General features: G+C 35.1%; 2 protein-coding genes and 1 long non-coding RNA gene across 3 annotated transcripts; 2 read left to right on the forward strand and 1 right to left on the reverse strand.

The window, feature by feature from the left end:
* Nucleotides 1-589: 589 nt before the first annotated feature.
* Nucleotides 590-4734, reverse strand: LOC105972754 (abscisic acid 8'-hydroxylase 1). The gene is made up of 9 exons (XM_088817652.1): nt 4372-4734; nt 3591-3915; nt 3317-3466; nt 2594-2848; nt 2384-2470; nt 1895-1973; nt 1691-1797; nt 1455-1573; nt 590-840 (listed from the first exon to the last, which is right to left on the reverse strand). The coding sequence occupies exons 1-9, from the start codon at nt 4626-4628 to the stop codon at nt 732-734; spliced, it is 1488 nt and encodes a 495-aa protein (XP_088673778.1). The 5' UTR covers nt 4629-4734; the 3' UTR covers nt 590-731.
* Nucleotides 4735-10781: 6047 nt separating this feature from the next.
* On the forward strand, nt 10782-11956 carry LOC148771076 (uncharacterized). Its single transcript, XR_016030835.1, has 2 exons — nt 10782-11068; nt 11481-11956. It is a non-coding gene; the product is annotated as an uncharacterized LOC148771076 (long non-coding RNA).
* Nucleotides 11957-13444: 1488 nt separating this feature from the next.
* On the forward strand, nt 13445-16069 carry LOC105972752 (putative methyltransferase TCM_000336). The gene is made up of 4 exons (XM_088817653.1): nt 13445-13556; nt 13950-14348; nt 15074-15346; nt 15682-16069. The coding sequence occupies exons 1-4, from the start codon at nt 13482-13484 to the stop codon at nt 16006-16008; spliced, it is 1074 nt and encodes a 357-aa protein (XP_088673779.1). The 5' UTR covers nt 13445-13481; the 3' UTR covers nt 16009-16069.
* The last annotated feature ends 7455 nt before the right edge of the window (nt 16070-23524 follow it).

Raw genomic sequence — 23524 nt, forward strand, 5'->3', positions numbered from 1 at the left:
TATGGGGGTATTTGGTACGTTTCGTAATTGAAGGGTGTGTACACGACACACCCCATAATTTAGGGGTGCAAAGTGAACCTTGCCCTTTTTTTCGGTTTCATATAAATGTCACTTTGTAATTCCAATATTGCATTAGTTACATAATTCTTAATTCTACACATATAAAGAGTCCATTTGGCTAAGCTTATTTAGAACATCTTATAAGCTCCTACATCTGATAAGATGTTTTATGAACTGATATGGTATTACATCTTATTTTAAAAATTATTTTTTAAGGTGTTTGGATAGTACTAATAAGTAACTTTTAGTTTTTAAATGTTGTCACGTGTTTGGAAACACAAGGTCTATTTATCGACCCAATGACAAGAAAAATACATGACCGGCCATTATAACTGTTAAACTTATTTGACTCATATATTTTTTTACCTAAAACATTATTATAATATTAGTGAGAAACATACCTAGATAATCTCTGATAACAAAATATTTGCGGGTCGACTCGACAAGTTACTAATGATACCAAACATCAAATAAAATCCAATTATTTAGTTAATAATGACTAATCTCCCCGATAAAAAAAAGCCCTTAGTTTCTTGGTTTACCTTTCCATGATTATATTGATCGTTTTTCAAAGATGCAGCAAATTAACACAAATGGGGTGGATGAAATTCAAACCTTTTTTCATTATTATACATAAATAAAATTGCAGAAGAAAACCAATTATGTAGAAATCATGTGTTTGTGTCATCCAATCGGTTTAAAGTGATTGGGCATCCGCTTTGTAATCTAGGTATGTGAGCTTTCCTTTCTAAGCTAAGATCCTCGTCGTCAACCGTCCACCTACATCATGTCACAATAATAAACACAATCTAATTACTTCATCTTGTTCCTTAATTGTCGTCTTTTTTCCATGTTCGTATACGTATTAAGAAACTCAATAAATGTCACTTCATTTTAAGAAAAATACATACAAAATTCAAAACACCATTTATTATTTATAAAATATAGTTAATGTTTGAAGTGAATTAATAAGGTTAAAACAAAAAGAAAAAAAATGCATTTAATGTAGTATTAGTGGACAAAAGTATTTTTAAAAAATGTGGGTTATTGTGGATCAAATGCAGTAACCATGGTAATGTTTAACAAACTATTTTTTTTTTTTTTTTTTTTTTTTGCGTAAAAGTATGAAGGATTGGTATCAAAACCATCACTCTAATCGTTAAAAACTTTAATTCCTATTATTCAACTTATTTAACAAATTATTTCTAAAAACTCACAATTTAGTGATTGTTTAAAAAAAATTCACCATACTGGGATTTTTGCTAATATTAATAATATAAGGAGTTTTTTTTAGCAATTCAACATCTTCAAATTAAAAAAAAAATATGATTTTGTAAAAAGAAAAAAAAAATAAATGAATCAAGAATAATATAAGCGTACGCGAATCGACTTACGTGTATCCGCTCGTCAACCGGTGTAGAAATACGAGCATAGTAACTTTTGCCATGTTGATGCCCAAGCATGCCCTAGGTCCTGTGCCAAAAGGTATGTAACTATATGGCTTTTGCATTTCCTGAAAAAAAAAAAAAAAAAAAAAAAACCAATATATATTCAATACAAAACATTGGCAATGATCATTAAAAGAGAAGCAATTAATTACTAGTAGTAGATGTGATATTTTATTTATTACATCGAATCTAGAAGGGTTGAAACGATACGGTTCCTCGTACGTTGTCGAGTCATAATGTATCTGAGTTGCATCAATGTTCACATTCCAACCTTTCTTTATCTCATAACCTGCACACCACACAAATTTTGTAGAATTCATTTCTAGTTTTTTCAACTTGATTATTCTTTTTTTTTTTGGGTCCTAAATTCTCAAACCTCAACTTGCCTTCAATGGTGCAATTTTGTAGAGCAACTCGAGGATACCATAGCAAGACATTAGCCATCCTCAATGTCTCTTTGACGACCTAATAAAACAATACTTGATTACTTTGCATAACTAAAATACCAATGACATTGTTGAATTTGAATGACCGTTTCCTCTAAAAATTTAAGTTCGCTACAAAACAAAAAATTAAAAAAATTGAGTGACAACACCTATTTTTAACATAGTTGGGCAAAAGATGTTGTTACTAACAGGATGTCGCTAATGCTCTACAGTGACAATAAGTAAGAATTAAGTGACAACAAAAAGATGTTGTAGTTAATGTATGCATTTAGTGACAACTTTTGCATTTGTCACAGTGTCGCTAATGCAACTTTTTCTTGTACTGGTTGTTAGTAGTAAGAGTAAGGTGAATCATTTGATATTTATATAATCTACTGCGCGCGTATGTATATAAAATAAGTACGTTGTTTGGTTTAGATTTTCTCTAACCTTTGAAGCATAAGACATGCTCGCGAGATCTTCATATTTGAGTAGGGCTCCATCAGGTTTCTTTCTAAGTATTGATAGTTGTTCCTCCTGCTAATTGCATTATGTTAGTGCTATTAATTATAGCTGATCTCAAAACGATATGAAATTAAAGATGACTTTTTGATAAATATTAATAGGGTTTGAATAATATGGAATGTGTAACATACGTACCCTTAATGTATGTTGAACATGTTTATTTTCATCCAAGAATTTGACGCACCACATTATGGCAGCTGCAGTGGTGCTTTGGCCGGCAATTATGAGCGTCAATAGATTATCGAGAATCTCTTGATCGTCCAACTTCTCTTCCGGTGGATATGAATCTCTCTCCAACAACGATTGCAGGAAATCATCTGCAGGAGCTTCCTCTCCACTTCGTCGCTTGCTAATCATCTTCGTGAAGGTTTCCATTAACCTTCTTCTTGCCTAATCATATATATATATATATATATATATATATATATATATATATATATATATATATATATAATTTCACCATTTTAATTAGAACAACACCTCAATGTGCATGTAATGAAAAACTATTTAGAACATTTATATCCAAAAATACAATAATACAACCTCTACATAAGTTATATATAATGGACCCATAAAACCTCGTTTGGTTAGAGAGATAAAAACATGTTTAACTAAATAATTGGAGTTTGTTTGATATTTGGTAAACCCAAATTACTTTCCGGGTCGGCCCAGAAATATTATGTTATTATGCGGCATCATGCCTTTTAAGGATTTTATTGTTGAACCTTCGAGGATCCAATAAAATAATTGAATTTTCATTAGATTATTTAATCTTATCTTGGCTAATCCTATCTTGCCAAAGGAAAAAAAAAAAAAGAATAAATGATGGTTCGTTTGTAAGTCGTCGCACCTACGTACCTTCATTCCTCTGTAGTATCTAGTGCCTGGAAACATAACAGGAAACGAAAGCATGGCTTCATTAACGGCATCAACATCACTTTCGAGTTTTCTAAGTGTGGAATAATCTCTCACACTCATCAACATTTCACATATTCCATCAAATGCCACCTTAATTGCAAAAAATAAAGTATCTTGTGTTATTTTGAATGAATAAAGAAGAACTCCTTCTTTGTTATTTTTTTAATTTCCACATGAGTTAGATAATAATTAATTAGAAGAATGTTCAGGATACCTTGGTGGTGAAGTCAAGCACTCTGAAACTTTTTCCTTCATTCTCTAATCTCTTGAGTCTCTCACACAACTCAAGGTCGAATTTCGGGACAAATTTGGACATTGAATTCATGGAGAAAGGATCCGAAAGCAAACGACGGATCCTTTGATGGATCTCTTGAGGTACACCTAACAAGCTTTTCTTTCCAACCGCATCCGCCATTGATTTCAAGAACCGTTTGTTGAACGCCGCATGATCGCTCGCCAACACCCTTTTCGCTCCTTCTGTACTAGGAACGAAAACGTGAACGTGCCCCAAAATTCTCGTCTTGATCCAATTCCCATGCCTGAATATTAATTCCAAAGCATATGCATCAAAACATCTGATAATGTTATTATATATACACAACTAAACTTAAATCCTTATATAAAATAATAGGGATTAGAGAAACGTTGCGGGTGCAGGGGGGGCCCACATGCATGATCCAACTAGCCCTATGCTGACTCCGCCAGTGAGTTCAAGGATCCTAAATTAAATTCCAATTTTATTTGTGGTAGAAAATAGCATAATTCTTTATTAGCTATATTCGGATTTATTCTAAATTCTTTGAGGATTTCGAAACTCGCCGTAGTTTTATCATCCCAAAACTAAACCAAAATCTAGATTTTCAGACACGAGTTGACTAACCTATAGTTAAAATATAAAATTACTACTAAAATATAAACAAAATTCACTTTATTTCTCAAATTCTTCTCCCAAAAACTAAAATGGGCTTAGTTAGTTCCGTAAGTTGTATGCGTACCTTATTCGTCGTTGCTTGACAAAATCATAACAACCTCTTGTACTGTTTGCAGCAGCTAGGAAAGAAAAAGTTTCTCCGAGGAAAGAAACACCAAGTTTTCCGGGAATTTCACCTTTTTTAATTCTTCTCTCACATCCTTTCCGAAACCATCCGACTAATATCGCGACAACTACGGCGACAACCACTCCGCGAAAGATGACATCAGAATAATTGTTCGTCAGAATTTTATAATAAGCTTCCTTCAATGAAATATGCATCGTTTAATTATTAGTACAGAATGAGAGAAGACGAAAAAAAAGTCGAAGAGAAATGTGAGCTGGAGAAGATCGAGTAAGTATTATATTGAGGTTTCATGTGTTATACAGGTCGAAAATAAATATTAAAGTTATCGAAAGCAACTTTATGATGAATAATAATAATAATAGTATGGGTTATGAGATCCGTTTAAGTAAAAGACAACGCAAGACTAAGCGAGCCCTCGTCTTATTTGCTCTTTCTTTTTTTTTTTCTTTTTTCATTTTTTCCCCTTTGATTCTTTGGTTTTCATGTTTTTTCATTCTTAAAATAATTGTATTTGTACGTTTTTTCGTTGGCAATCCAAAAGCTTTTTATACTTAGAAGGTTGATTATATATGTTTGGCCCGGTTTTTCAAGTCCTCCCAATATTTCCCCAAATAAAATTTAGGGCAAATAGCACTTCACCCCTCAAAAAACCCCATTTTTGCACTTTGCCCCAAAAAAATATAAAAAGAGACAACCCCTTCAAAATATACTATTTGTGGCATTTCGTCCCAAATGTGCATTTCGTGTGAAATCCTAGTCGGATTTGAGTAATTTGGAAGGGTAATTTTGTCAATTTTGAAGCCGAGCATTAACGCCTGCACGCGAAGTCGGCGCACTTCTAGAGTTTGCTGACGGCGGGGGTGTTGTCAGGTCAGGTCTTGAGCTCGAATCGTCGGTAGTTGCATTGATGGTGGCGGTAGTTTGCTTCTACGTCCATAGCGACATGAGCAGCCGTGAATCCAGGATTTTTGCCAAGGGTGTTCGAAATTGCGTAGAATAAAAATTTAAATATTACTTTAGAAAAAAATAGTGGACCAAAAATTTACCCTTTGCAAATTTTAGAAAATTTTTGGAATATTTAAAGAGAAAAGAGGTGGGAAAAAAAAAGCACTATATGAGAGGCATAGATATCAAATCCAGGATCTATTAATGTCTGAAGAACCTCTTTACCACCTCAACCACTAGCCATTTCAATTAACTTATGTATAACAGTACAATTTTATTTTGAAATCAAGGGTGTGCAGCTGCACACCCTAGACCATAGCCAGATCCGCCACTGGACATGAGTTGCATGGATGGTGGCAGTGGTTGAATTGATGGCGGTAGAAGAACTTTCCATGAAAGCGTTAAGATGGTTCCGCAAAAAAACTGAAAACTCGTAACTAGAACGTGCGGAGGGGGAGAGAGAATTAGGGATTGAAATCTGGTGTCAAATAGATAACTAACAAAAATTATTGGACAATTTTTTCCAGGAAATGGAGCCCCCGACCCTAAAAGACCTTCAAGGATATGAAGCGCTGACTCCAAATATAAAATTCAGATTCACGAAGGAAAAAAAAGCCCTGAAATAGGGTTTTTGAGGGGATGAAGTGCTATTTGCCCTAAAATTTATGTTTTATAACCTCTTGAAAAAAATCAAATGTTTCTATCTTATTCAGACAAGATCGTTTGTCTGCTTCAGTATGAATTGTCTCTTCTTAAACTACAAATGAACATTACTTTTTCCTCAATGTGTTTTCTTCCTAAAACACATTTTTCCAATTCGTGAGTACACTGGCACAATGACTATTTAATTAATTGAAATTAATAATGGGCACGAACAAGGCCAAAAAATTGAGCCATTTGAACCGTTTAGAATAGAAAAGTACCATCGGATACAATAACTAAGGGCGTGTTTGATTGCATTTAATGACCTCTTATATACATTTGAACTCTTGTTCGATCAATGAAAACAAATTCAGCATGTCTGGTTTAGAGCTCTGAATTGGATCAACCATTGCTTACCGATTTAGCTGGAAAGTTGGATCTTATTCGTTCAGAGAAGAGCTTAAGGGTGCATTTGGATGGAGGGATTTGGGGGAGGGATTTCAAATCCATAATAACAAATCCCTCGGACTTGTTTGGATTGAGGGATTTGGAGATGGATTTCAAATCCCCACCTCTCCTTTTTAGTTGATTTTGAAGCAATAGTGATGGATTTCAAATGACTCCAAAATTGGAGTCATTTCAAATCCATTTCCCAAATCAAATCCCTCCCCAAATCCCTCCATCCAAATGGACCCTAACATAAATTGGACAAAATTATACCACATAATTTTAACCATGCGATTAATGACAATAAAATGATAAGAGTACATGCATCATCTAAATTATTTTATATTATTTTTTTAATCGAGATTTTAATTAATTAAATAATTAGTGGCGGAACTAGGATTTTTCGGTTGGGGGTGGAAAACTGAGAGGGTTAATCAATGATAGATATTATTGTCAAGAAAAATATTTATGGACATTTAGTAAAATAAATTATAGGGCAAATGGTAAATAGATCCATGACAAGGGCACTCACTTAAAAGATGGACATCCAACTTTTTTGTCTTTCAAATAAATCATGCCCATTCAAACTTATTTACAAATTGCAAATAAAGAAAATCATTTTATATATACCAAAATTACCCGCAATTCATTGAAACCCAATTCAAATCCAATTTCATGATTTACACCCCAATTTAGCCCAATTTCATCAATTAACCAATTTTAACTCTAATTACAATTTTGACCCCAATTTTGACCCGCCACCACCGGAGACTGCCGGTCAGCTACCGTTGACCGCCAGTCTCCGGCGTTGACCTTTTTTTTTTTGAATTTTTTTCTGGTAGGTCAACCGTCGTTGACCGCCGGATCTCCGGCGTTGACTTTTTTTATTTATTTTTTATTTTTTTATAATTTTGTTTTTTCTTAAAAAAAATATTTTAATTAATATTACTGTCTTGGCTGCTAAATTACTGTCTCCAGCAGTTATTTAACTGTCGGAGACAGTAATTTAAATGTTAATTGAGTTTTTTTATTTTTGAAATTTTTTTTCTTCAAAAAATTATTTTAATTTATATTACAGTTTTGGCTGCTAAATTACCATCTCCAACAGTAATTTAACTGTCTGAGACAGTAATATTACTGTATTAATTAATTTTATCGTCTTGGTGGCCTGCATTTTTGCTATGTTCGATTGTAATATTACCGTCTCCGACCGTAATATTACTGTCACATGCAATAATATTACTGTTTGGGACAGTAATATTAATAATATTACTGTTCGGGAAAATAATATTCATAATATTACTGTCCCAAATAGTAATATAACTGTCCCAAACAGTAATATTACTGTCTGAGACAGTAATTTAGCAGCCAAGACAGTAATATTAATTAAAAAAAAAATCTAAGAAAAAAAAAGTTAACGACGGAGACCGGCGGTAACGGTGGTTGACCAGCCAGAAAAAAAATTCAGGAAAAAAAAAAGTCAACGTTGAAGACCGGCGGTTTCCGACGGTCAACGCCGGAATCTGGCCGGAAAAAACAAATTTCAGAAAAAAAATTATTTTCAAAAAAAAAATATTTTTTCAAAAAATTATTAAAATGGGGGTTAATGTGATATATTTGTCTAAATCCAGGATCAATGTGTAATATTAAGGAAGTTAGAGCATAATGGATGGAATTGACAAAAAAATATATTATGGAGGGTATTTTTGACTAAAGACATGAGGATGGGTGCGTTTGAAAGACTTTTTTTTTTTTTTTTTTTTGGGTGCACCAATGTGCATTTAAATCCCTTGGAATGAGTTTTTTTGTCATTCACCCTATATTATAATATAGTATGCATTAGTTGAATGAGATACGGCACAATTGGTATGTAGGAAAGGAATAAGATAGGAATGGAATAAGCATTGGAATGGAATAATGATGGGAAAGGAATGATGACATTGTTCCATTTCCTATGTTTGGTATAAACGAGTAATAAGAAAGGAATGAAAATAATTATTTATTCCCACAGAATTGGGAATACGTAAAACCATGGGGGAGTGGAGGAATCACTAATCCTATAATTTTGGGTATGAGCATTCCGATAGGAATGAGTATTCCCATTCCCAAAACATACCAAACATGTATTCGGGAATAAAATTGGGAACATATATTCCATTCCTTGCCCATACCCACATACCAAATGTGCCGTAAAAGAAATGAAAATCTAGAAATACATAGAAATAAAAGGAAAAAAATAAATACTTTCTTGTTTTACATAAAAAAAAATATTGTGAATTTTAATAGAGATTAAGATTGTGAAAATATATCAACCCTCATTAGGAGAGTTAGTACGTAGCCTTTACCAATAGGATAAATGTTTAGGATTCGAGTCCGGTAATTACTATTATTGTCCACTTGCACGTCCACTATTGTGCAAATGTGCAAATATAGAGTAATAGTTTTAGGGGGGCCACAACCTCCCTTGCCCCTTTTAAGTTCCGTGATTTGATATTGATTCTTACTATAAGTCTCTCTACATTAGATTATATGTGAATAAATTCAAGTCATAAGTCACATTTTTTATTAAATCTATTGTTCATATTGTGTTAAAAACACCCCTAATAAATATAGGTAAATTACAATTGCACCTATCAGATCTGTTAAATAACTTTAAAGTCCATATGGTATTGATAATTATATTTACCCCTCTCTCTCTCTATCTCTCTCTCCCATTATTTTTCAATATTATTTTACTGGTGCAAAACTGCAGTTTGTTTATCATAATGTTTGTATTTTTTTACTTTGTTGTTGCAGTTTGAAACTTGTTGATGCAAATTGTATTTTCCATTTTGTCGTTGTATGCAATTTTAAGAGAAAAACGTGTGAGAGAGAGACACGTGAAAGAGGAGAGTGATATATGAGATTTGTTTCTTAATTTTACAAAATAATATTTTAATTTAAATATTAATTGAGGATATTTATGTATATATACTAATAATTTAATTTAATTCATATCAATTTTATAGTTCAAGGGTTCAAGGAACCTACACCTATATTCATCTAACAACTTTTATATATATATACACACACGCTCGTCCTATAAGCGGTGTTTAGCCAATTTCCTCTAAAACGTATGATTGATCTTGAACCACAAAACAAAAGGAGAGAAAAAAAAAAAAAAAAAAACTAAAATAATTGAACTGAACTGTTATGTAACCTTATATAACCGATATGCTTGATTTTTTTAATTTTTATTATATAAAAATTGAAATAATTAGTTCATATTCAGTTTGAGCAAAATAAATAAATAAATAAAAGGGATTATTTGACAAAACTCCCCATCATATAAGTGTAATTACAATGAGTCCATTTTTTTTTTTAAATTACAGAGTGATTTTGACACAATGCAGGATTTTAAAGTTGAATGTAAGAGTGGTATTTGCACGCTGAGTGGTTTTTGCAAGTAGAGTAGTTTTTGCTCACATGGTGGTTTTTGCGCGCATAAATTCCACTCTTGTGGAAAGTGAATTTTGCCATTTCCACTGTAATACACGTCAATTTTTTTTACCGGAAAAGCTTGTGTGACGTTGAACCAAAATATGTATGTTGTTTGCTCTAAAGAGAAGAAGTTTTTGTCCGAAAATAATAGTAGATTTTCTTACAATACACGTGAAGTCATTGTTGCGGTTTTTGGGGATCAAGAGAAAAAGATGAAATGGATTTATGAGATACTGGGGAAGTGGGGGGCGAGATTTGTGGAGAGATGGAGAAAGATTAGATGTGATAAACAAATTAACGAAATAATTAGGTAATGCAATTTTGCCGGAGTGGATTTCGAGCGTGATTTTAGGGGGAGAAATAATGAGAGGATTTTTAGATAATGCGATTTCGGGAGAGATTATGCATTTAATTCACCATATTTTTAATTTAAAATAATTATACTAATTAGTGGGTGCATATAAGTGTTTTAGGCACAATTAATTATGTTAAATATCAATTACAAATTATGGATTTATCAAGAAGTAAAATCTCCGGTGCTTAACAAATTGCCCCTAGATAAAATGAGCCTAACCGGAGTGCTTTTCGTTGTCCTTTCATTTCTTCCATACTCTAATTTTGTTATTCCGATTTTTCTTTGAGCCATAAAATACGCGGATGCATCGTATCTGGATTCATCGTATATCCTAATTCGACATTAATTTTATGAAACTCGTTATGTGGATTCATAATTTTAACACTTATTCTGTACGATATACAGATTCATCACCCTGAGACAAGAAAACCTGCTTTTAGATGGTTAGGGCTGAATGGAAAACCTGATAATGGACTCAAAGAAGAGGATTTTTGGGACTGATTTAACTAATACAACAAAGAGGTTTAAGGTTGATGAAGATGGGCTTCAAATCTTGAAGCCAGTTAACCTAATGCGAGTCAAAAACGAGACCGAAAACGAGGATGATAGAACAACTACAATGGGTGCAAAGAGTTACCAGTTTGGCCCTTTTGCACCTGCAAATGTACCCCAAGTTGGAGTGTCGAACGATTATAAGGGAAAGCAGGTTGTTGATTGGGAAAGCTTGGCTTCTAGCTACTTACCGGCCTAAGTATCACAACCAAGGTATTTTCTTGAAACTGTTGATTTCATCATATCAAAATATTTTTTCTTAGTTAAATAAATTCCAATCATTTCTTTCATTCGAAGTGTCGTGTTCGTGTTTGTGCTGTGTTTATCAAATAGTAGACAACAAGATGCAAGTGATACAAATAGTATATACATTCATTTTCTTTATTTCAAGTTCCATACTGTTTAGGCACGCCATTTTTTCCAAGAAACAACTATGTTCGTTTATCTAATAATTCGTCATCGCTAAATTCGTGTCTGGACAACAGTTGAATAGTTGCTTATTTCTCATGAATATTTGTTTTAAATAATGTTGTTGCATACATGGATGGTTTTTCTGGGGATGTTCATTTATTAGTTGTTATGTTGTCGAAATTTTTGCTAAACAAGTGTACTTAATCATTTTCAGACTGATTTGGAACGAGTGTACGATGAGACAATTCGTGATGGAAGTGACGAAAGCACGGCCAACTCAATTGCGATAGAAAAAGTGCTCGGAAAAAGCAAAGGGCTTGGAATTAAGATTGCAACCACCACAAAGAGTTCAAAGTCGAGATTTTCTTCAATTCCGCCAGAAGTGCAAATGGAAATGAATTCAATGAAAGAGCAAATGCAACTTAAAGATGAAAAAATGGAAAGATTGGAAGCGGAATTGAAAGAAACCCGAGAAATTGTGAACACCTTGGTCCGCCGTTTTGGACTACAAGCCTCGACATCGACTCCTTCCAATGATGGTGGAGTATAAAAAGGGATGAACTTTGTTTGGTTTTTGAATTAAACTTTGCAACACTACATTATATGCTTTTAAGCTTTTATGTACTTTTTTAATTTATGTTTTGTGCTACCTTGATATTTAATCCGTATAATTGGTTTTAATATTTTCGATATAAGTGTATTTTTTTTTGTACAACTGCTGAATACAGGTTGAATTTGTTAATTGAAAAAATAAATAAACCAGAAATTATATTAAAAAAAAAACCTAGCGACGAATAAATAAAACAAATCGTCGCCAATAAATCGTGGCCTTGCGACAAAAACGGCTATTAGTCGCAAACATTTTTCACAAACGTAGCGAGGAAACCGTCACAAAACGTCGCTGACTATAGCGACGAAAAGATAATTCGTCGCCAACGTTTGCGACTTATTATTTATTCGTCGCAACTGGGAAGCGACGAAAGTATAGGATCCGTCGCGAATATTAAAAAAACATTTTTTTCCATAAAATATGAATGTTGCGACGATTTATTAAATTCGTCGCCAAACTTTCCATCGAAAATGACTTTTCGTCGCCGACCTTGCGACGGGACGTTTGGCGACGTTTTTTGTAGGATGTGGCGACGAAAATAATTCGTCGCAAACAGTACAAAATCGTCGCCAAATAGACATTGTCGTCGCCAAATTTCGTCGCCAGTCGACCATTTTGGCCTAGTGATGACAGATAAAAACAAGGTTTAAGATGCCAATCCACTATAGGTTTAAGATGCTCTTGTATTTCATTTTGTTTTAATATGAGTACAAAATCATATTATATTCAAAATAGTTCAATAATGAATAATAAATTGTGGTGATGTGGCCTTTCATTAATTAAAATGTTATCTTAAAAATACTAAAAAAAATCAATCCCGAAAGCAGCTATGTGCCCAAAATATATTATTCTAATTATTTAGTTCTAGATGCTCACAAACGGGGAATCTAACGATTCCTTAAACGACATGCCAAATTAAACACGGTGTTTGGCTAAATTTATAAGATGTTAAAAATGATTTATAAGATGTTTACAAGTTTATAAGTTTTTCCAAAGTGTTTGGTAGTATTTTTTTAAGAAAATTTTAATTTTTGTTTTTAAATAAGCTGTTGAAATATTTAAAAAAAAAATATTTCCACCCATCTTATAATGAGTAAATATAACAAATAAGTTTATTATTCAATTACTTTACAAATTAATTCAGAAAATAAGATGTAGTAGTTTATCAATTCTTAAACATCTTATCAGATGTAAAGATTTTGTCAGTTGTTTAAAATAAGTTTAACCAAACTAGCCCTTAAACTTTGACTCCCCAACGTAATCTTCATCGTCTTCCAGTTTTCTTTGTTTGATGTGCTTGGATTAACAATTATCAAATTAAACAAGTTTATAATAACCAATCTCGAATCGAATATCAAATATAAAAATTGTTAATTTCCTCAACTATTGTTACCATTTCATGCATACGACAAATTCCAGCACAACCAATCGCCTCACTCAAATATATATATATATATATATATATATATATATATATATATATATATATATATATATATATATATATATATATATATATATATATATAAATCTATATATATATATATATATATATATATATAATGCATCTTAACTAAATTAGACTAGTTATTTTTTATTATCATCATGGATGTGGAGAAAGTGTTCCACATGAAGGGAGGGCTTGGAGAGACAAGCTATTACAACAATTCTTCAATTCAGGTCACTTTTATTCAAAACAAAGTTTTTAGATTTGATTGACACCTTCTTATTTAACCCTGGCTTCCAAAATTAAATCGAAAATTCCCCGAATTTACATATATAATTTAATTGGTATTTTAAAATAAATTACTTTATTTCTAACACTAGTCTAGCTTCTTTCAAAAAATATATGTCTCTTCCATTTTATTCTCATATAGTTTGATTGCTAAGTACAAAAGTTATGCATTACTTCCATTCCCAAAATAATTAAATTAAAAAAAAAACTATATTTTCGATGAAAATTAAGTGTGTATATATATATATATATATATATATATATATATATATATATATATATATATATATATATATATATGGCGTGAGTTACGAGTATCATTATCATTTAATCGACAGAAAAGTGTAGCGGAGAAGATGATGGGCATAACCATGGAAGCCATAGAAGAAATGTACGTAACACTAAGGCCGAAAAGCTTAGGAATAGCTGATCTTGGATGCTCATCGGGTTCCAACGCTATGTCGTACGTTAAAAGAATCGTGGGCGCAGTACAGAACACGGCTAAGAAATTTGAGCAGCCAGCGCCTAATGAAATCCGGGTTTGTCTGAATGATCTTCCGACAAACGACTTCAACACAATATTTCAGGCATTGCCGGATTTGTACGAGGAATTGAATAAAACAATTAGGAGCAATATTTTTATAGGTGCTTTTCCGGGCAGTTTTTTTGGCAGACTTTTCCCGGAAAATAGCTTGCACTTTGTCTATTCCTTCAACTGTTTGCACTGGCTATCCAGGGTATGTATGCTTTCTTCTTCTCTCTGTTTTTTTTTTTCTGTGTGAATTATAAAATTTACTTTGCATATTTGAAGTATTATCCAAAATTAATACACATATCCAGATTTGTTTTTAGGGTAAACTACAAACACCCCAATAACGAGTTATAGACTAAATTAGGGAAAACACAAATCCCTCTTATTTGAGTGAAAAAAACTGTTTATTTAGGCCTCGTTGACAAGATAGGATTAGCCAAGATAAGATTAAATAATAATTCAATGAAAATCAATTATTTTATCTGACCGTCGAACGCCCAACAAAAAAAACTCCCTAAAAGGCAAGATAATGCAAGAGAAGACATGTTAATATAATATTCCAAATCGACCAGGTTAGTCATTGAGGATAATAAACATCAAATAAAGTCCAATTATTTAATTACTCTTGGTTAATCTCCCCAATCAAATGGGGTCTTACAGTTTAGTTAAAGCGTAAAATACTAAAAGATTTTGTTAGTGTTCGGACGATAAGAAAAAAAAAGACCATTATTAGGTTTTGATGTAAAGTTAAACGTAATTACTCAAACAAGAGGCATCTTTGATATATAATTTAGTTCGAACGTAAGGATATGATAATAATTTGACCTAGTTTTTTTTAATTATTATTTTCTTAAATGCTAGTCAATCAAGTTCTAAAAATTAAATAGTATACAATTTCTACAAACTATCGAAAATTTTATTGAATTGCAGGTTCCCCCAGGATTATACGACGAGAGAGGCACCTCTTTGAACAAAAAAAGCGTATACATATCGAAAAACAGTCCACCACAGGTTTGCAAAGCATACGCCAAACAATTCAAAGAGGACTTTTCCGTGTTTCTCAAGTCACGCTCCCGAGAACTCGTTCATGGAGGCCGGATGGTGCTTGTTTTCACTGTTAGAAATGGTGCTGACTTTTACAGTAAGGACAACACATTTTTATGGGAACTTCTTTATCAATCTCTCCGAGCTCTCGTTTCTAAGGTACGTACGTTGTCACCTATTTTTTTCATAAGGGGTTATTTTTGTAATTTTCAAAAAAATAGAAACACATTTCAATAGCAAATCTCCAAATAATTTAGTTACTTCCTTAATTCTTGTCCCAAATCAAGTACAATTAATAGATGATAACAATATATATGAAGATATGAAAAATATATAATTTTTAAGTAATTAAATAGAGACATATTTATTGTATATAAATAAATATATTCCTATATTTGTTATATTTGCATGTATCCCCCACCTTATTACATGTCCTAATATTTTTGATATGCTACATATATTCTAAACAATGTTAATATAATTTGTTGTTCCAGGGTATAATTGAGGAGGAGAAATTGGAAAGTTTTGATGTTCACTATTATAGGGCATCCAAGGAAGAAATAGAAGATGTAATAAAAGAAGAGGGTTCCTTCAAATTGGAGTATCTTGAGATGTTCGAAAAGGAGATGAATTTGACGAGCAACGTTACGGTGTTAGCCAAAGCAGTTCGAGCAGTACAAGAACCGATGGTTTCGCACCATTTCGGGGAGGCGGTAATGGACAGCTTATACGACGAATATGGAAGATTATTGGAACTGGAGACGGCCAAACAAGATATCTGCAAGTTCATTGACATTGCTCTTGTTCTTGGTAAATTATGAGTGCAAGGGTTTCCAAAACCTTTTTTTTTTTTAAATCTAACTCAATTATTAATGATTTGTCAATGTAATAATTAAGGGATCATGAAATGTTGAAATTTTAATTCTATATTATTCTATAATTAATTAGAATAATAAGGTTAGATTTTGTTGAAGTGTAGAAGCCTTTTCTTAATTTTGTAATTTGATATACTATATACCAGTATTACTAGCCGTGTCATGTACGGGATAGCATTTTAAAAGTGGAAAAATGACTATTTAAATAAATGACAATAACAATTATAATAGGAAAATATTCTACACTATAATAATAAAATTATTAACAATATTTAAATTATAGTAATCATACGAATTTGATAATAATTGGCCACAAATATTTGAAAAAATGAATTGCACATGGACTTGAAGTCAAGGCATGCACCTGAAGTCTGGAACTTTTAGTGCAAAAATGGGTAAATTCATTGTCTCATATTTGGATATCCTTTGGAAAATATATTTTTATGTAATCGATGCGATGCACTTAACGCATACATCTATTTGGATCCTAAAATTTTGAAAGAATATGAAATGGTTGAAGTATATAATAAGATGTCTCATAAATTAGACTGTATAATGATCCATTTACATCTTAAGATATTCTTGAAGAATATAGAATAAGCTTCATAGTAAATACTTTTCTATGAATGATATAATCATAGTTGTTTGATTTATCATTATAACGATACATGTGGATCAGTTAAATCGTGTGGGGACTTGTGAAGAGCTCACAAAGAATGCCGCTTGATTAGATAATTTGAGATGAAAAATCCTTGGACGACAAAATTTTATCTCTGAAAATTGAGTATTCATTAAATATAATATTTATAAAAGGAAGTTTAATATGATTTTATATGGATTTTTTGCAAAAACCACCCATGTGTAATCTAAAATTGCTGAAAAAACCCTCGTGTTAAAAAAATTAGTAATAACCCCCCTTATAAAAATTAGTCAAAGGCAACAAGGGCCCTGCTAGCTTATCGTGTGCTCCACACGCGGATTGTGCGACTGTGGGTGTATTTTTGACCCGAAAGGACCAAAATGCCCTTTAAATTATAAATTTCAAAAATTACAGATTCAATCCGAAATTCAATATGGCCCAAAATGAAGTTTTCAAAAAAAATCAATTCAATCCTTAACCTTTTCAAAAAAGACATCTTCTCCAAAATAAACAAAAAAATTCACTCAACCAGCTCCACACCATCTCCGACGTCTTCGTCATCAGAAAACATCAATCTCGATTTCTACTCCGAAACGGCATCGTCGAGCCCACCTCCGACCCGCACTCGAACTCTGAAACGACGTCGTTTGGAAGTCGGCCGCACAAAATAGATCTAAACCGGCTCCAATTCGTTCTCGGGTTCGAGGGTTGACAACTTACCTCTCAAACCTCGATTCTAAATTTTGTAAACCTTGATTCGTACATGAGTGAGGTCGACTCCAAAACCACCGTACCTCCCTCACGATGTCAAGATCCACCGCACACCGCCGCAATTACAGGTACGGACCAAATTGTCCTCATGGGGTTTCCTAATCATTTATTGGACCATGGATTGAGTTTTCACTTGTATTTGGCCCAAAGTCATATCAGGCCCAAGAAGATGTTTCTTGGGAGTTAGGGCAAGTTTGCTTATTTCTTGCCCATCAAGTATCATCACATATAAATAGGGAGTTACTCTCAACTTATCACATATATGCTCCCTCTTACATATCACAATCGATTATCTCTGAATAAAAACTGACTTGATCGTCGGAGATTTCCCACCGGGATCACTCCCCGGCGTTGCAGGTACTCCCATCGGAAGACCCTTTCGTGCCTTGAAGAAGAAGAAGGTCTCACGGACCAAATCAACTGGCGCCGTCTGTGGGAAAGATCTCGAGCTAAGACGTGAGATGATTTAAATTTGGGATCTTCTCCATGAGGTTGGAGATAATGAGCTGCCTTTGATAGCAGATCTAAAGGGAAGATCGAAAAAGAAATCAAAGTATTTCTTGGGGAGGTTTTTAACGGGAGACGAAGAAAGGGGCTCAACAAATCTTGTGCTTGGAATCCAGATCTGATGAATCGATGAAGTACAAAGAGGAGATGAAATACAAAGAGGAGAATCCACATCTGATGAATCGACCAAAATCTAAAGAGAAAAAGAAATCAGAGTAGATTCACGAGGTAAATAACATGAAACGAGTCCAAATCCTGAATCAAGAGCTTGACGAATCCAAGGTGGGAGAAGAAATAAGAGAAGCAGCAGTCAACCCCGTCTCAGTGTTCGTCGATCCATGTCCACCGAGCTAAGTCTCGCCGACCTCGTCTGACGAGATCGAATCTCGCAAAACCTGGATCTGCTGAGCCATCCCTCGCCAAACCTATGCTCGCCTGCCGAGCTGAATTTCGCGGGCTCATCACCACGAAATCCGATTCTCTTCTCCTCGCCGAAGCCCAGAGCGGCCAATTGAGCAATGAGCTCGGTCAATTGTTTTCTTTCGTATTGGTCAGTGCGCCCCCACCCGAAGGCTCCGCCTCTCCAGATTTGGCTGTGTAAGGCTGTCAACCATTGCCAACTGAAAGAAAGGGAATTTTGATTTGAAATCGGATCTGAAATCAATTTGAAAAAAAAAAATTCCACTAGAGAGAGCACCACAGTTGACTAGAGCCGCTGCCCGCGAGCTCTTTCATGGAAAATATCAAGAAACAATGGAAAAACTATGGGGCACCTGGTTTTCAGCAAAGGAATGAGCGAGTTCCGATTTTCTGACGAAGCCTAGTCCTAGGGGCATTCTTGTGAGGCAGTGCCACCCTAGCCCTCTTGACTTTGGGTTGAAGCAACCGGCATATTTTTGTTCGGAGTTTATATTGCTCAGAGGCAAGGGAAAATTGAATTGGGCGAAAGACAAATGTGAGCAAGAAAGAAATATTCGAATCTAAACTGAAGCAATTTTAACCAATTGTTGAAAAATGCCAATTCGTGGAAAGTTAGATCGGAGAGAGATTCAATTGCATGATGCTGCGAACAAGCTGTTTGATAAGAGGTATCAGAGAACACGTCAGTGCCACAAATTGAGCTCAAGTTTAAAGGAAATCATTAAGGGGATCCGGGATTACTTGGCAGGATATTGTATCCCTAGAATTAAGAAATGTCATCGAGGCAATCCTTTATTCGACGAGCTCCGAGAATGCAGATTACAAACCTCTAACTTCATGTTTCGATTAGCCACTGGTGGCAGTGCATTGGTGTGGTACAACGCGAGGAAAATCATGTGAAAGGGATATGGACATTAGAAGAAAGAAAAGGCCGAGCGAAGTTCGTTTTGAGTGACCACTACGGCTCCCATCAGATTACGTCGCGAACTAATTTAAACTCACTACCAGCGATGTGAGAAATGATAAAGATGAATTCACAAATCTGGAAAGAAATATCGAGTTAAGATCTTTGATCTTATCAATTGGCAAAAATGATATGAGCTACGATCGAGGAGAGATCAACCACAACCTGTCCTCGGAGTCTTCCTCAATCAAGGCTCTTCTGAAGCATCAAACACGAGGATTCGCCTGATTCATTCTATATTTTTGGAGTTGCACAAGTCGTTCTCTTAAATCCCTACCATCACATGGGAGTTGTCTGATAAAATGCCACAAAGAACGAACTATCAATTAGGCACTTTGGCGGCGAGGCCTACGTCATCACCTCACCCTCACAAGACTTATGCATTCGCCCGAGTCCTTTGCTATCAAGACGAAGAGAAAAGTTTATTCGTAGAATCAAGATTCTGAGCTGCTTCGATGCACACAAGTGTTTAGGAATTGTACGCGTGAGTCTGTTTGAAGATAAATCTAAGTCTTGGATCTTTTGATTTTTCCCAAGATTCCTCGGGATAGTGCTGGTGAAATTATTCATCTAAAGATCTAGAGTTTCTAGCTCGGAATAACCATATATAAAGTCCGGTATCGAGCCGTGCAATCTGTTCATGAACAATATGAGAAGCTTGACTTGCTTGAGGTTCATGAATTCATATGGAATTTCTTCTATTAATGCATTGACAGAAAGACCGAGATTTACGAGGTTTGTCAAGTTACTTACTTCCTTCAGTATTGGCCATGAAACTCGATTCATATGCAGAGAGAGAATATTGAGCAACTTCAAATTCCCTAATTCCGAAGGAATTGTACCGTCTCAGCTCGAAATATCCATGTGCACTAAATTCACCAATTTCCCTAATTCCCGTCGAATTCTACCCTCGTATACATTTGACAAATACCCCCGTCCCATCATACTGCCATAACCCGTAGAGATTCGACCGTGGAAATAGTTTCCTCAAGCTCAGCAAACCAGTCGGCATATAAGCAAAAAAGTTATTGTTATACGAATCGAGCACCTGTAGACTAGCGAGGCTCAAGTAATTCCAATCAAAATTCCCGTCGAACTGGTTTTTTGATATGTCGACAAGCGAAAAGCTTCTCATATTTTCCATCTAGATTTCGCCTGTGATGTTGTTTCCATCGAGGAAGAACTCGATCAACTTTTCAAGTTTCAAAATTTCAGGGGAAATGTAGCCGTACAGAGCCATGTTGGAGAGTTATGACGAAGAACTCGAACCTTTCTCGTAAAGCAGGACCATGGGGAACTCGGCCTTCTTGGAGCTCAATCTTGCCTGAGCTCGATACAATTAAAACGAAACAACTCGACCTAACCGCTGCAGCAGAAAATGAAAAGGGAAGATTACCCACACCTTTAAGAATATATGATGATGTTCAGTACTCGGAATCTTGTGTTGTTTGTTATCTCAGGGTTAACATACATGGAATTACCGGTCGAAATTTCTTCACATAGGCATTTCAAAGGAAATGTCGTTGTTCATTAAGAATGCACCCATCGGAGATATAACTTGGGGGGGTGGTGGATAAATTGAACAAAAGGTAAAGTATAGACATATGTCCAGAACAATGAAAGTTACATCTCCTCTGGGCTCAGAAGCAACCTCAACCCATAATTGTCAATGCGAAATCTAGAATGGAATTGATAGAAAATAAGAAGAATCTAAAAGTTTCTTTATCACGAGATGAATATTTCGAAGTCGCGAGCTCAATGATGGGACAAACCGCTCCAAGAGCTCTGTACAAACCATTCACTAGCCTGATGGTCTTGGAGCTTGCAAATTATTCTCCTCGAGTCTTAGAAGAGCACATCTATTTTAAGCAGCTCTAACTGAGCCAGGGATTCTCGGGGCTCGCATATTGCTTGGAGCACCAATATAGTACTTACAATTGGATTGTCGGAAACATGCATTTACAGAGCTTGAATATATTCCTTCCAAGTACCTGAAGATGAAAATTTTCTTTTATTCTACAAGATGTTACAAAGGAGCTCGACATTATTAGATTTCGCAAAAAGAGCTTGCTATCGATTTGTTAGTCCAACCTTCTTGAAGGGCTTATGGGCCTATGGCTGTTAAAAATTTCTCTGAGGTGTAAATTCATCGAAGTTCACCCTTCTCGGAGCTCGAATTTGTTTCTTGAGTTTCAAATTCCGGGAAGATCGAATGTATTTCTTAAAACTCTTAAAGCGAGAGTTATATTTCGAACACGAAAGCGAGTACTTGGTGATCGCTTTTGCTGCTTAAAAGTTCGTTTCGTCCTCTCAAAGTTGGATTTTCTAAAGCTTGTAGTTCTTTTCTAGCTCGCATTGAGCTCATACTCGAGCATGGATTTACGAAAGCTCAAGTGTCTCATGATCACCCTGCGAGCTCAAGCTACGATATGGTCATTCCGTACTAAAAACAAGACGCTCGATCCCTCGAGCACGGGGTTATCTCCTCGTTCGATTCTCTAGGGGCCCGTATTACAGCTCGCATTCCTCTTGCATAGCTCAGATATCTCGAATGAGCTCGACACTCAGTAAATTTATGAAACCAACATGCATGATACCTGTTGAACTTCTACGAGTTAACAAATACCACATTTTGAAGCTCAAATTTCGAGAAGCTAGAGTATGTCTTATGAACAACTTGGGTTTTGTAAAGCCCAGCATTACTCAGATTCATAAGTTGCGAGAATATGGTTTTCTACAAACCGAAAATTTATTATTTGGTTGAGAGCTCCCCAAGCTCGCATTATTCTCTCTAAAACGAATTCTTGAAGTCCATATTGATCGGTTGGAGACTCCGAGCCAGATTTCGCCGGATCGAACATTGCCATCTCGGTGCCCTCTGACCCAAGTCTCGCCGGCCCGATGCCCGCCGAGCTGAACATGTCGGACCCATCACTTATGCAAATTCGGTTCTCTACTCAGCACCACATCCGTTGCCCCACATTGAGTCGGAATCCATCTGAGGGACGTATTTGGACAACCTAGTTTTCTTTTCTCGATTGCTGGCGGGACGCCTAAAGCTCATCTCTCTAAATCTGACCGTCTAAGGTCGCCGACCAGCATGGGTACTCGGGCGCCACAGGCTTCGACCTTACCCCTGAGCTCGATATTGGTTAATAGATATCCATGGCTTATTAATTCAACGGCTCGTATTTTCTCTCATATACCCCGGAAGATCCCTCAAAGCACAAAGCTTATTTCCATGATTTAGCGGGCTAGGTTTTCTTGAAGTTCAGAGTTCTCGAATGAACTCGACGTTTGGTGAAACCTTGAAACTCGCACTCACAACTCACACCTCAAATTCATTTATGGTAATTGGACTTTTTGTCGCTCTAATTTATTACGAGAGGAAATTATGTGAGAAGAGATGATACAAGCCATATTTTTATGGCGATGTGAGGTTTCCACCTCGGCAAGAGATCGCTACGAGTCGAGGCGATTAAGTATTTCTATCTTAAAATGGGGCTCTCTCCTAGCTCGCATTCTCTACCTAGAGCTCGGAGTTATCCCCTCGGCGAGATTGTTGGAAATTTACGTTATACCAGGAGCTCACGTTCACATTGCTCGCACTTCTATGCAAGTTCTCCGACAACTCCGAGCCAAATTTTGCCGACTCGAACGTTGCTACCTCGGTGCCCTCTAACCGAATCCCGCCGACCCAATGCCCGTCGAGGGAAGTCTCTCAATCACCTTTCTTGAAGCTCGAATTTTCCTCTTGAATTTCAAATTCATGGAAATATTTCATAAAGCTCTTAAAAGGCCAGAGTTATCTTCGTACACAAAAGCAAGTACTTAACGATCTTGTTTGCTGTTGAGCTCGTTTTCTTACCTCGAGGCGGGATTTTTCGAGGCTTGTAGTGCTCTCATATCTAGCATTGGTCCTATAAAGCTCGCATCTCCACTCTGAATACGAATCTATGAAAGCTCGAACCTCTCCTAATATCCTTGCGAGATGTTGCTTGAATTTATGCCCGACATATAGTTATATATGTGTGAGATAAGGGACAATGAGTCAGATAAACAAAGGTGAAATGGAACACCCTCCATGAATTTTAGTTAAAGAATAAATATTTTAGTGGACTTTAAAAATTTCGAATCGATTTGACCCTTGAGAAACCCAA

This window comes from Erythranthe guttata, chromosome 4 (genome assembly GCF_056151865.1).
Source record: "Erythranthe guttata isolate IM_541 chromosome 4, IM_541, whole genome shotgun sequence".
Classification (NCBI taxonomy): Eukaryota; Viridiplantae; Streptophyta; class Magnoliopsida; order Lamiales; family Phrymaceae; genus Erythranthe; species Erythranthe guttata.

Coding starts and splice junctions, on each gene's coding strand:
- LOC105972754 (XM_088817652.1), bottom strand. CDS start 4,628: ATGCATATTTCATTGAAGGAAGCTTATTATAAAATTCTGACGAACAAT. Junction 2,471..2,593: donor ATGTTCAACATACATTAAGG/GTACGTATGTTA, acceptor TGCAATTAGCAG/GAGGAACAACTATCAATACT. Junction 1,974..2,383: donor GCATGTCTTATGCTTCAAAG/GTTAGAGAAAAT, acceptor TTGTTTTATTAG/GTCGTCAAAGAGACATTGAG.
- LOC105972752 (XM_088817653.1), top strand. CDS start 13,482: ATGGATGTGGAGAAAGTGTTCCACATGAAGGGAGGGCTTGGAGAGACA. Junction 13,557..13,949: donor ACAACAATTCTTCAATTCAG/GTCACTTTTATT, acceptor TTTAATCGACAG/AAAAGTGTAGCGGAGAAGAT. Junction 15,347..15,681: donor TCCGAGCTCTCGTTTCTAAG/GTACGTACGTTG, acceptor TTGTTGTTCCAG/GGTATAATTGAGGAGGAGAA.